At 39.9% G+C, this 14,562-nt stretch overlaps 2 protein-coding genes across 5 annotated transcripts; both read left to right on the top strand.

Moving 5' to 3' along the window:
• The first annotated feature begins 667 nt into the window (after window positions 1–667).
• dnajc22 (DnaJ (Hsp40) homolog, subfamily C, member 22) lies at window positions 668–3,229 on the top strand. The gene is made up of 4 exons (XM_040047575.1): window positions 668–813; window positions 1,278–1,884; window positions 2,005–2,297; window positions 2,384–3,229. The coding sequence occupies exons 2-4, from the start codon at window positions 1,335–1,337 to the stop codon at window positions 2,558–2,560; spliced, it is 1,020 nt and encodes a 339-aa protein (XP_039903509.1). The 5' UTR covers window positions 668–813; window positions 1,278–1,334; the 3' UTR covers window positions 2,561–3,229.
• Window positions 3,205–10,055, top strand: ikzf4 (IKAROS family zinc finger 4). Of its 4 annotated transcripts, none has more exons than XM_040047562.1 (8): window positions 3,205–3,309; window positions 4,816–4,870; window positions 4,969–5,076; window positions 5,190–5,480; window positions 5,609–5,776; window positions 6,629–6,781; window positions 6,920–7,051; window positions 7,301–10,054. In XM_040047562.1, the coding sequence occupies exons 2-8, from the start codon at window positions 4,831–4,833 to the stop codon at window positions 8,119–8,121; spliced, it is 1,713 nt and encodes a 570-aa protein (XP_039903496.1). In that variant the 5' UTR covers window positions 3,205–3,309; window positions 4,816–4,830; the 3' UTR covers window positions 8,122–10,054. The 4 variants fall into 4 exon arrangements, with proteins under 4 accessions (XP_039903496.1, XP_039903498.1, XP_039903497.1 ...); XM_040047564.1 differs by having other exon boundaries at window positions 3,226–3,339; window positions 7,301–10,055; XM_040047563.1 differs by lacking the exon at window positions 3,205–3,309 and adding an exon at window positions 3,357–3,958 and having other exon boundaries at window positions 7,301–10,055.
• Window positions 10,056–14,562: the final 4,507 nt, after the last annotated feature.

The following is a 14,562-nucleotide window of genomic DNA, read 5'->3' as shown; positions in this document are numbered from 1 at the left end:
ACACATAAATACCCCTGGTCAGTATATAGTTAAGGTAAGAAGCCTTTGTTAGGTTACATCACTGAAGTATGTGTATTTTGCAAGTTGTTCCCCTATTATAGTTCTGGTGATAATTCTTTGATGGAAGGCTAAACAATACCATCATAGGCAAAAGTTTAATAAGTTTTAAACCTTTATTTCTGTCTGGACTAAATTATTATTATTAACAAATATATTCCCGCACACAAGGATACTACTTATATCACATACAGTTAGCCTCATAATCAGGCATAATGCTAAGTATTACTGATGTATTAATAATATTTATCTCATATTTTAGCTTATATGATAATGAATATCACTTTACAAAATAAAAGTGCTTTGCTTTGATTTAAAAAAAATACGATATAACTTGAGTTTTATACTTTAAGCTTATATTATACACCTTTAAGTAAAATTGTACAGAAAAACCTTGTAGTGAAGTTGTTTTAGGCTTCACTGGGGAGCAGGATTATACTCTTATCCTATGCTGAAGTTTAGCATACAGGCCTAAGGCTATGTCCTTATTTTCCTTACAAAATAAACTTAAGCCCTCTTTGAAGCATTGTCAACAGTGTCCTTTTTTCTTCATAAATGTCGCTTTTAGCCTTTTTACTCGTCTTATCAGTTTAAATGATTACAGGCTCGTGTTGATGTGCCTTGTGCACTCAGGCCGCTGCGCAATCCCATTGTCATGATCCAAAGTCCAACTATTGCAACAACATGCAGCAACTTCAACTACGGAAAGCACTGGAAAAGGATTTCTCTGGATAAGGATTTGAAATTATGGGCTCAGTAAGTAACCAACTCTTTTTTAAAATACAATTTGGATGTATAAGAACAGCAAATATCTTCGATCGATCAGAAAAGATAGTTGCACTCTTTGTCAAAAATGGTATGTTTTGGATCACATAATGAGTTGAGTAAAACTAACAATACACAGCATGAGCTAAGATAAATCCCCCTTATATAATATATTATTTAACCCGGGAAGTGGATGGCAGAGATTAAAAATCTGAGTGTCCTGGCAAAGACCAACAGACAGATCACAGAGGAGGGTGTAACACAGTATAGTTATGAAACTAAATAAATAAATAAAATGTTAGCAGGCGATGTAAGCACATGGGATTAAAGATCAAAGCCAATAAATTATAAGATGAACATTTCCATTTTAATTATTTGATTAAAGTATAATATAATTATAAAACACTGATGGAGGTTTGGAGGTATAACTAACACTCTTTGTTACTCTATTGCAGGTATGTATCAAGGATGACTAATATTCACCTGTACAGGAGGTAATCTACTGAGGCCTCATGGTAAAAAGTATAATTGTTGCCTACACCCTGTGGGCAGTAGGTGGGCCTTTGGGCCTTCACCATTTGTACTTAGGTAGAGACACCCATGCTCTGCTATGGATGCTAACACTAGGAGGATTTGGATTTGGGTGGGTCAGGGAATTTATACGGATCCCTGCTTATGTTAGTGAGGCCAATCAAGAAGGAAATAAAGAGAGAAAAAGGCCTCCCACCTCAATCCCTCCTCCTGTGAGTCCTGTCAGATTTGCAGGACAGGTGTGTGTTGGAGTCTACTTTGGCACTGTGGCCATGATAGGACTGAACTCCCTCAGTTTCTTCTACTTGATTGTGTTGCCTTTATGTGTGGGTGCAGGGGTGCATCTGGTGTCCAATGTTGGCCAGCAGACATCCGATCTCCAAAAGACTTTGACTTCCTGTCTCGCAACCTCCCTGCTATTCTATGGCAGCACATTATCTCCTCTTCCTATAAGCTTGGCTGCCAGTGTCACTGCTGCAAAGCACCGCACGTTCAAACCTCCACGGACACCTGGGAGCAAACAGAAATTAGGTGGGCTGGTTTCACCAATCTGAGATGATTGGATGATTTTACTATGCACGTCGATAATAATCATTCTGATTCAGTTTTAAGTGGCTTCCTGAAGTTAAATATTTTTTGTTCCAACCTCAGGTCCACGGCTTTATAGGATCGGTCTAGGTTGGCTGGCCTTCTCTGCCCCGCTGGCTTACTGTATTTTCCACAACACCACAGCCACCCTGTACTATCTGTCTGACTCTATAGCAGCACTGCTGGATATTTTATGGTTCCTGCCTTGGCTCAGAAGTGTGTTGGAGTACCTTCTTTTAATGCCATATCGGATATTGTGTGTGCTTACTGGAGGAGGGTACTATGAAGATGCCTGGAGGAAGGTGCTAGAAATACTGCTCAAAGAATACACTGAGAGAGAAAAAGAGGCACTGAAGGTAAGAAATGCATGCTGTAAATAGGTCTATATTTTCTGCTTGCCATTTAGCCCGTTTCATCTGGATTTATTGTATTTATGTTGCAGATATTGTCTCTGGGAGCAGAGGCCTCTCTTGAGGAGATATCCCGAAGTTATAGGGAGCTGGCCAAGAAGTGGCATCCAGACCATAACCCCAGCAAGGATGCTGAGGAAATATTTGTGAAGCTCCAGGAGGCTTATGAGGTCCTTCTACGTTGGCACAGGCCCAATCGATTCAATTAGTTGCCTTTTGTTCATTAAGGGCTTGCTTGCGTTGTCATTATTTTTTATTGTTCATGAAAAAATAAATCAAGGGCACGCACAGACACTTGTACTTTGTGGTTTATAACACTTATCGACTGTGTGTTTCACAGCTGTCCAGTCCATTATTCAATTCTGGACCAAGCAGCAGTTTGCTGCCACCTCCTGGGGCTAAAGGTGAAGTGTAATTGTAAACTACCTCATGATAACAATTTTCACCTGCTGTTATTTTAATATCTGCTTGCTTTCTGTAAGACGCGTGTACATGTAGTGTTTATACAGGCGCATTGTATATTTACATATGCCATTTTTTGTTTTTTATTAAACATTTGAGGGTCACTCAGCGTATTGCATCAAGTATTTCACAAAATATATTCATGCGCAGCAGCAATTTGCGGTGCAGAGTCCGACATGATCTAAAAGCACACATTTCACCCTCATTATGACCACAACTCCGCAAAGAAGACACGCATCGATGAATTCGGCAATCACCGACTCAGGAGCTCTGTTGTACAATTATTTGGTCTGTATCCCAGCATGGGCCCGGAAGTTGTTTGGGATTCCGATTCCCAGGTAAAAAAAAAAAAAAAAGAAAGAAAGAAAAAAAAAGAAAAAAATCCCGGAGATGCTGTCGCCGCCTGGGAAAACAAACAGCTATTCAGACAATTAAAGGAAAACACCGATCGGTCGCCAGGTAAGGAAGAGGCTCGTGGACTCCGCTGCGGCTCTTGGTAAGACCATCCGTCGGTGTTAATTTGGAGGTACGGCATGTTTTTTAGTAGTTGGTAGGGTGAATGCCATTTGTCGTGTGGTCGGGTGCCATAGCAACGGCTCATGAGAAACATTGTATAGCCCAGGCCAGTTTTGACGTGCTCAGTGTTGGATGACAGCCGCGTTCATGCGGAGGATGTGGACAATCGCAACTCTTGCAACAATTTGCCGTTGTGTCTCGTTGTTGTCTCGACCGTCCGCGAGCCGATTGTTGTCAGAACTAAGCAAATCCAGCGAGCAGCTAAAACAAGTAGCTACCCTGCGTGTGGAGAGCCATGGCAGTTATTTGTAAATGCAGGAATATCTTTTATTGCACATAGTCGCTCGGGTTGGGGCAGGAAGGTTTGTCAAGCAAGGGGCGGCAATGGTGCGCGTCCCTTATTTTTTTCTATTATTCTTTTTATTTTATTTCTTTTTTGTTTTTTTAATCGCCGTGCCCTGGTGTGACTGGCGCGTCTCCCGGCTGCATCAGCGCCTGTTGCTCCCCATGCGCGGCCAATGACAGGATATTAATTTTTTTTTTCCTGTGATGTGTTGTCTCCGCCCCCCTCCCTCCACGATCACTCCAAAGTCTCCTCTGTCCACTGCTGTCATCCATTTGAGCAAAAGGTGCAGCCTTGAACGTCTTGTGCTTTTGCTTATCTCGTCTTTGAAACTGTGTTCATCGTTACAGCATCGCCTATTCTGGTCAATGACAGTGAGCACAGGCTACTGTATGTCTGAAGACGCTGTAACTCAGCAACGCCTGTGTAGTCTGGTCTTGGTGTAGTCTGCATACCTCACTTTATTTGCTGTGTAACAATCGTTTTATGGAGGCCTGGCATAGATTCAGCCTACTGCATCATCATCATCATCATCATAATAATAAAAATAATAAGTGCAAATTGACAAACTTGATCCATCAATAAAAAATAATATTGTAACTATGTTGTATCTCATACATAATGTAATGTAATACAGCATAATGCAATATAACTTCAACATTGTAATGTAATCTAATATACATACAGTGCACTGTTAGTATCAAATCAGACACATAGTTTTGTTGTGGTTGCACACTGGAATGCCTCATAGTTAAAGCCGCGGCAGCTATCCTCTCTACTTCTGCGAGCTTTAACTCCTCCTTCAGCTCTCTTGGTCATAAATGTGGAGCCTCTCATAGTCATTTGCTTGGCGGAGAAGAATCGAAAGGATACAGACATCATAGGGGAGACCTGAAGTTTACTATAATACTTCGTCATTTTTTTAAGTGAACTTATTAGAGAAAGCATACATTTATTTATTTATTTTTGAACCATATTCTTGAAGCAACAGGCTGTTGTGTAAAAGTACATTTTATATAATTATCCAAGGTGTGATACAGCATTTTTACAGGAGTGCAATTTCAGTCTGTTTGATTCAGAAAGTATAACTATGAATGGCAAACCATAGTATTTACAGTCTGCCTTTAAACTGTATTTCTGTAGGCATCTGGTGAGAGAATGAATGCTGATGACTGCAATGGACGCTCATACACACAAGGTAATTGTAGATATAAAGGAAAAACTACTGTACGCTGGTGTGTGCTGTCTACAGACTTTCATGTTTACTTTAATAACGTGGGCATATTTGTATTTCAGGTAATGGAGGAGAATCATCAACAGAACAGGATTTTTATGGCGGGCTGCAGGGCCCTTCTGCGAGATCTCCAAACAGTCAGCAGTCCTCACCACACCGCTCCCTTAGTGGTTAGTTATCATTCCTTTGTTACATTGCAGCCATACGGTTGTATAGAATACCTTTTTCATGTTACATAAGTAAGTAAATATATATCTCTTCCTCTCCTTCTCTCTTTACAAAGCAAACTCCATCAAGGTTGAGTTGTGCAGTGATGGCGCTCCACAGCCCGAGAAGAAAGAGGCTGTGAGGATCGACGGCGGGAATAATGACCGGGGAGACCCCATGGAAGAAGCCACTGCAGAGTTCGCTGGGGCTGGAAGAGACCTAGCAAGCATATACAGTGAGATGGCCAGTCCAAATTCGGCTTCACCAGGACCTATCAGGTTGCCCAATGGGAAGCTCCAGTGTGAGGTGTGCGGGATGATCTGCATTGGACCTAACGTGCTGATGGTGCACAAGCGTAGCCACACAGGTAAGAAAAAAACAGAAGACCCCCCCCCAGCAAGGCAGTTTTTAAATAAATGAAAGACAAGTATCAGTTGAGTGCAATGCCCAGTGGGATTTGCGTCTCACATCCTCTTTCCATCCATGTGTTCACAGGGGAGCGACCATTCCAGTGTAACCAGTGTGGAGCTTCCTTCACCCAGAAGGGAAACCTGTTGCGCCACATTAAATTGCATTCAGGAGAGAAGCCTTTCAAATGTCCCGTTTGCAATTACGCTTGCCGTCGGAGAGATGCACTGGCTGGACATCTGCGCACACATGCAGGTAAATGAGTGACCTCCCAGACAGCAAAATTATTCTTCTTTAACACTTGAGCCAGATTGTCAAGTGCTACACTCACATCACATATGGACAGTTTGGAATCTACATACATAATCTGGCCAGACAACTCTGGTGGATAGCATGGAGAACAGCCAGAATCAGCTGAGAGCTCTGGGCTTTTATAGCCATACAACAGCACCTAACACATCATATACAGTCCATGGAGAGATGTTTTCACAAATGTACTTGTTTAGTTATTGCTGCTGCAAAGTAATACGATTCCATAGCGTGAACACGTGCAATGTGTGACACAGAGGTAAGCAGTAAAAGTGGAGCTCTATTAGAAAGGTCCATTTCCCCCTTCTTTCTATCTCAGAGGAAATAGGTCTTTATGAGAGTTTTCTGTAAAACACATGACAGAATATGACATTTAACAGTATCAAAACAGGAAATCCTGCTGGTGCTCTTGAACAGATATTCACAGGTGTTCAAGTACAGTCTTGTTACAGTAGGTCTTGGTCGCTCTCCTCAGGTCTCAAAAGGTTCATTTTCAAAGAAAAGATGATTACAAACTGGATTTCAGTGAATTGACGTCAGTCTTTCCGACAGCTTACTAGGGTGGAACCTTGCGGTAAAGGTTTAGGCGTTTTTTTCTGTCAAGTAACATAGGTCAGTTTCAGGAATTGCTAGTCAGGGGGGAAATCCAAACCTTTTTTTCATTCAAAAAAATTCCCCCAACTATAAATAAATAAACAACAATTAGTCCTATATTTATTCAACAAGTTCCACCAGCTATGGCAACTTATTAGCTATTCTAGATGAAATCAATATAATGTTTTTTTCTTTGAATTACAGTTCCTTCTCCGACGGTGGGAAAACCTTTCAAGTGCAGCTACTGTAGCCGCAGCTACAAGCAACAAAGCACACTGGAGGAACATCTGGAGCGCTGCCATACTTATCAAAAGAGTCTGGACCAAAAGGCGGTTGTCAACACACAGACAGCAAAGGGTAATACATGGCATATAACATAAAACTCACTATTGTTACATAAAACTAACTCATTTCTGACTTCATGCATATTGTAAATGCCAGCTTACACATAATTTGGCAATAGATTAATGTTTGACTGATGTTTTCTGTTTGTAGGTGAAGAGTCAGTAAATATGGGGACAGCTATTAAACCTGAACTCCAGCCAACCAATGACAAAATCCAGTTTGTGGATCGACTGGCTATAAGCATCACGAAACGTAAGAGGTCAACGCCACAGAAGTTTTTGGGTGAGTTTTTTTTGAGTGAAGTAGAAGTAGAAATATATTAGTAAGCCTATTCTTATTCTGTTTGATATCTTTGTTATGTTATACAGTACAAGTGACATATATTTTTAGCTTCATAAGAGCTAAGCAGTTTTACATCCTTGTGCCAAATGGAGACACTGGGATTCAGTTGTGCCAAGACAGCTGGTCAAATATCTTTTTTTAACAATTTGGGGGACGCTTTGCTTCAACCGATATTTCTTCTTTTCATAGGCGAAAAGCACATGCACCTTGACCCACTCGAAGCACCTTACGAATTGTCGTCTGGCTCTGAAAAAGAGGGAGACCTCATGACTTCACAGTCTGTTGGCAACTCAACTGTGCTGGCCGGTTCACAGCTACACTGTGCCAGGGTTAAAGGTGAGAACCACGAGTCGCCTGCTCTGTCTCAGCTCCATCCCACCTTCCTGTCTGAGCTCCGCACAGTCATGGGTTCCATCGGCAGCAACGTGACCCCTCATGGCCCTCGGGCCCATGGCGGAGGTGGGCTGGCACCAATGTCTCTTGGCCTGGCTGTGCGGGAGGCAGGTGAAGGCCGCGATGACCAGCCAACAGCACACAGCCACACCACCTCACCCAACGGCTGCCCCGACTCCACAGACACAGAGAGCACAGCAGAAGAGCAGAGCACAAGGGCTGCTGCCCCGACAAGTACCTCCAACAACCACCACCTCCACTACCAAACCTCAGCACTGCCCCGCAGCCATCCCACTTCCAGCCCCAGCCAGGCCAAAGACTTGGACCCAGAGTGGGAGAGAGCGTGTCCTGTGCCCCCCACCATAGTAAAGAGGAGCCCTGGCTCACCCATTTCTTCCAGGGACACTGTGCAGGTGTTAGACCGGGATGGCAGGCAGGTGCGCTCCTTCCACTGTCGGCATTGCCGCATCCTCTTTCTGGACCATGTCATGTTTACCATCCACATGGGCTGCCACGGCTTCCGCCAGCCATTCGAGTGCAACATCTGTGGCCACCGCAGCCAGGACCGCTACGAGTTCTCATCACACATCAGCCGTGGAGAGCACCAGGTGGGCTGAGGAGAGGGGACGCTGGCAGGATGAGGAGAGGTGACTGCTGCTCTATAAAGTTGTTGGCTCACGTTTGTTCTGCACCAGATCAGTTGCTTTAAATCCTGTGTGATTTTATTGTAAGAGAATTTATTGTACCAAGGCAGACGCGAGTGAAGAAACTTAGTACTGCACCAGTCAAAGTTTAGCAGAGACAAATTACGATTGATTGCACTCCCATATCAAATCATACTGCAAAACCCCTGGTTTTGCTTTAAAAGTGCCTTCTTTGGGGATTTCCTCTTAAGTGAAAAAAAAAATTAGGGGGGGTCTGGTGCTCAAAAATCTTGACTAGCCATCTTTTCCTAAGTGATTATGAGTAGTTAGCACTTTTAGGAGATGCGGTTAAGAAAAACATGGCATGTACATTTTAAGAAATATATTGCTTAGCGTGCACTAAGAGCTTCATTTTTGTTGCTGCGGAGGGTATTTTGTGAATTGTGTCAGGTACGCTTAATATGCACTGAGAGCTTTGTGCCTCTATGTTCAGGAGGAGCTTTGGTCACAGACAAAGCACAGAAAGGGATTGCCTTAACTCCTACAGTGGTGCGCTGCTGTAGGAATACATATTGTTTACAGCATGGTTTTAACAGTTTGTGGAGTCAACTCAAAGGAAAATCGAAGAGGAAATGAACTCAAAAATGGCAGTTCAGGGCTGAATTATAGCTAAAAAGTAGTTGGCTTTGGATTTTAAAGTGAGCCTTAGAAGACTGGTGCAGATCAGACCATGAGCCATGCAGTGTACATTAAGAGCCCGACTGAGATAGCCCAGGGTGCTATACCTATACAGGATTGCACTTTTAGGTTCCCTGCTTATATATGAACATCTTTGCTGAAGCACTTGATGGCTTTTACAATTTTTTTTCTTGATTGTTCGACTGCACTGATGAATCGCATATTACTCACAACAACTGGTCCTCTAATTTGCAACGCCAGTATATTTCTAACGAAGCCGGCCTTCTACAGAGTCCTACAGCGGTCTGCACTCAAGTTTGCTGCATTGTGTGACTGATAATTAAATATCAGTTCAACTAAAACCATCCTTTTGTGGTTTCGCGCTCAGCGGTTAAAGCTGAGATTTTAGACAGTTTCCATAATATAAGTGAGTTAATAAATTATTTAAAAAATAATTAACAATGAATCACTTTGGATATGTTCAGTTGTCACTTGTGGTTATCTATTTAGTGTTGTTTGTTTCAGCCTTGGTGTATTTAATCAGCTATATTCCAAAACTTATCCAGCATATTCCTCAAGTCCATGAAATGTTACCTCCTGCTTCTTTATAGCACCCAAATACCTTATTGCTACAGTATGGTGAGTTATCTGACAATGTTAATATTGGGAACATGAATGAGACCAAACTCAGTATTCTTACTTGTTATTGTGGGTTTGCTGCTTCATAGTTTTAACTTGATTTCCTTTAATAGCAAGCAAAATGTACTTGAAACTGTTTGAGAAAAAAAGTAAATCTAAAAATGCACTTGGTTTGATAAGTAGAGAAACGTGTGTGTGCGTGTGAATGGAATATAGCATGTGTGCTTGTCATTTTCTGCTTTTATCTAAATTGTGAATTATTTTTGAAATGTGAAGTAATTTCAAGAAGTGAAAGTGAGGCATGGGTTTTTGTCTCCTTGTGTGGACTCAATGTTATACAATATTTTGTGAATGATGTAACATGACAAAACACTTTACCTCAAAGTTCAAGATGTACAACTGCCTCATTATTTAAAAAAAAAAAAGTCATGTTGCTTTCAAAGATGTTCTTGCAGTTACAAATGCGCGCCCCTCGATATTCTAAAAAACTTTTTACTGTCAATAAAGTTACATTTATTGTAAATGGGATTTTTACATTCTTTTTTCCTCTGAAGAATATCTTCTTTTAATCTTGAACAATAATGTTACAATACAGATTTGAACTACAAAATGACAAAGATACACGTTATCCTTTCTAGTGGCGAGTTTAATATTTTATCTATTACAGCCGTGTTCTTTTGGATACAAATCAAATTCAGACTATATTAGACATATACAATACATTTAGCGAATATGTACAGTGTAGTTTTAATACAATTTAACTTGACACGATTTACATATGTTTGTATTAACCAGTTTAAATGTTAATCTGAGGCGTGTATTCACCATTTGAGTGAATCGCAATCCGCTGGTGAAATGTTGCTTTCCAGAATTGTTTGATGCAATTAGATTGTAATGTGAATTCTTTAATTCATTATTTCTAACGGGTGTTTGTGTGGGGGGCTAATTTAACTAATTTAACTACGTCAATGTCGTTTTGCAAAACTTCTGAGCTTTATCTAAATGCCTTCATTCTTCAAAGACATTCCAATGTCTGAGTTTGGATGTTGTAGATCTTAAATATTTCCAATCGCTTAACAGATCCAGAGGTTAAATATGGTGTCTGCTCTACCTGGGCTGAAAACTAGATGCCCTATAATGGGCTATGTTGTGACAGCGAGTTTGGGTTGTTTAAACGCATTTCTCACATCGCACTAAATTTTATCATATGCTTCAAAATAAATAAATTAAAAGCCAGCTTTTGAAGTGTTTCGTGGTGTCACATTTGAGCAAAAGCTAGGAGACTAGAACTGAGCAGCTGAAGTATGCAACACAAAACAAAAAAAACATTTTTAGCAGTGACTGACAGGATATGGCTTTATAGATTTATCCAAGGATGCACGCAATAATTATTTCTATAACGCTCATAGACAGCCACAGAGTGTTTTTCAGAGAAATAATCAAATAAAAAGAAGACGATGGGAGATGAAAGAAAAAACAAAGAACATGGAACAAATTAAAAAAAACTGCTCTAATTTAAAGCAAAAAAAAAAAAAAAGATATGCATTATAAATAAAAGTGGATTTACGACAAATACGGGAATGAAAAGGCAGAAATGTAATATGCATTAAGCAGAACTGGTACAAATGGGTTACAAGTACATTGTACTCGAGTAAACAGACACGTCTTAAGCTGACTTTTAAAAAAAGTCTCATTTTTGGTGAACGTCGTTGCTCTGCAGGTCAGGTGCCGTGGCCTCAGACGACTATTCAGACACACTGATCAAGAGAAACTGTAGAGTTATTCATTTAACAATTATACTGAAATATGTGTCATACCTGCCTTTTCGTATTTTAATATACACAACAAGTTTCCATTTTTATTTTCATAAATTTTAGGCATTTTTAGACGTATTAGCCTAATGGTAATATTTTATTGGTCTACTATTGGCAGGGAATCTGATCATTTAGCTTGACTGAATGACTGATGAAAATGACAGAATATACAATATGACATCTTGCAAGAAGCCACAAGCTCTGATGAAGAGTGTTAACATTCAAAATTTGGGAAAAAGGACAAATCAGTCTGTTCGGATTGTAAAGCACCATCAATTTTAATCAGCATCAAACACGAGCATCACTTAAAATTGTTTAACCCAGGTGTTACAAAAACATGTGGATAGAAAGAACAATAATTTATTTATATAATTATAATTGTAATGTTTTATTAGTTTAGCAGCACAGGAGGTGCATTATATTGTACATTACAGAGAAGATTAACCCTCAAACACGTGTTTTTAATATTACTACATGACACAAAAAGTTGAATATTTTAGATTTAAAATCCAATACATGGCACTTTTTTCAGTTTTTTTTCTGCCTTCATAGAGTAAGCAGTGTAGTTTTTGTTTAAAGCACACCTGCAGCAGGTTTAAGTAGGGATAACCTTAAACATTACTGCTCTCTCCTCATGTGACCTTTGCGCCCATATCACAGCTCTTTGCTTTTCCTGTTTCAGGTTAGTTTTAACCTTTTCTGTCCTTTGCAGAAGGAAAATCTCTTTTGGCTGTTTGCACATACAAATTCCATGTAACTGAAACAGTATTTTTACTTAAATAAAAGCCAAACTCGACACTATAACTATACAAATAATAACATGACACAAACAATCAGTATGTGTGTCAAAAAATGTTTAAATGCAAAGGATTAAATAATCCCTTAGTTAATGTTTTGTATCGATGTTTTTCTGTAAACTAATGTTAAAAGTAATAAACAAGATTTGAACTTATTGTTGGTAAGTTATCTTTTAACTTAAATAGATTATGCTCTGATGTGTACTGATTAAGTTATATGAGTTAATATAAGTTATTATTTTATATAAAAACTGCAACGCTCTCTATATACTGAGGGATATTGTTATAAAAGCAGAACAACAACAAAAGGCAAATGTCATTGCACCCATAAACTCTCTGATGAAGGCAGTTGTTATGTTGAAGAAGAGCGCAGAGTGTCATTATTGACAGGTGGAGTTCTTGTCACTTTAACCCTTGACTGCATGTGCAGTTCAAAACCACTTCTTGGTTCTCCTCTCATTAGTTTTGTAATCTTCAGCTTTTAAATGGAAAAGATAAATACTACATCATCATGTCCACTAACCAAGCGCAGTATTTTGAATGCTTTAAAAATGGTTTTGATTTCATCAAAAATGCTTCCGTGCATCAGTGCACAAGCTCTTTATGGAAAATTACCTGAAAAACATCATATATCTGTGGTGTGCAGTACAATTCTGAGAAAACAGTCTGCTTACAATACTTGAGCGAGTACTCTGCCTTATAGTGAATTTACAAAGAAATGCCACCTGTCTTCAACAGGAAGTTTTCAGTCAGCACTGTCATTTGATTCTCTGTTATGGTTATTTATCACGTTTTTACCCACCTTACACACTTCCAGTAAATCACTACAGCTGTCTATTGCATTATTTATATAATATATATAATTCAGACACATAATTAATCTGTGTTAACATTACAATGACTAATTAATTAATATAAATGCGAATATTAATTAGTCTAACCTTTATTTTTGTTACTTTTACTGTTATTGTTTGACAGTGCAGCTGAATGTGAATTATTATCTAGCTAAACATCTCTGCTTTATAAAACTGAGCTGATCTCAGAGTGAGCTCGTTTTGGAGATACCTTGCAGACAGTTTGTGTTAACTATCTGCAAAAAACGTGATCTACTTGGGACATTTTGTGTTTTAAAGCTGCTTCCAGGAAGGTTACTAGCTTACCTTAGCATAGCCGGCTGGTGCAGACTGTAGCAGCTCTCCAAGGAGAAGGAGCTTCGGGCAATTCAGGTTTAAATTAACAACCCCTCTTTTAATAGATATGAATGGTTTACAGCTAAATAAGTCATCCTACTGATTTATTTACGTTTTCACTTTGTCTGTTTTCGCCTGCTCTTTTCACAGTCATCAAGACATTTTGGATACTGTTCTGTTAGCTAATAGCTAACTTCATTGTGGTTAAGTTGGTTAGCACTATAGAGACAGTCCTGTCTCCTGAATGAAATCACCTCCTTCTGAATGTCTGTAAGATGAAGGAGATGGTGGTTGGCTCCCTGGAGGAAAAAATGTGAATAAGCCCATTAAAAACATGGCTGATGAGGTGGAAACAGTGGACAGCTACAGGTATTTGGGAGTTCACTGAATGACAACGTGGACTGGAGGACCAGCCGTGATGCCGAGTACAAGAAGAGGATGACCAGACTCTATTTTCTGTGGAGGCTCAATGCGTGAAACAAGATACTGGAGATCTTCCACCAGTCTGTGGTAGTGAGTGTTTCACTGCTGTCTGCTGTGGGTGCAGCATCAGTGCCAGAGATGCCAGCAGATGAAAAAACTAATCAACAAGACTGGAATCATAACTGACCAGAATCTGGGGGTGTTTGAGTCAGCGAGAGACAGGAGGTCACTGAACAAACTGCTCTCCATCACACCACACCCACTCCATTCCACATTACTGAGGCAGCAGCTTACTCTCTCTCAGATTTATGTTTCCTGGCTGCCATTAAGAATTCTTCAGAGAACCAGTCCACCTGTTCTCTGTGAAGCTGTGCAACAGGTTGTGACAGGTGAACACACCTTTCTGTATCAAACCTTCCTGGTTCTCTTTCTGGGATGTATAAAGTACATATTATTTATGATGACCATTTGCACTACAAATCCAAGCATTTATTGCTAGATTGATCACTGTTGTATCTAAAATTCTGCGCTACCTCACACTGTAGTCTTATTTTTACTGTAGACTATCCAATTTATCCTAAAATTAATTTTAGGATAAATTAAATATCTTTCTATCTATCTATGCAGAAGAGCATCTCTGAATGCAAAAGTAGATGGGCTACAGCAGCAGAAGACCACACTATGTGCCTCTCATGTCAGCTAAGAACAGGAAACTGAGACTACAATTCACACGGACCCGCCAAAATTGGACGGCAGAAGATTGGAAAAATCTTGATGAGCCTTGTTGTTGCTGACTACGTCCATCCCTTTGTGGCCACACTGTACCCACCTTCTAATTGCTGCTTCAAGTAGGATAAGATGTTAAAGTTCAAA

Source organism: Simochromis diagramma, unplaced genomic scaffold, assembly GCF_900408965.1.
Source record: "Simochromis diagramma unplaced genomic scaffold, fSimDia1.1 OVJJ01000387.1, whole genome shotgun sequence".
NCBI classification, from domain to species: domain Eukaryota; kingdom Metazoa; phylum Chordata; class Actinopteri; order Cichliformes; family Cichlidae; genus Simochromis; species Simochromis diagramma.
This window is presented reverse-complemented; position numbering and strand designations above follow the sequence as displayed.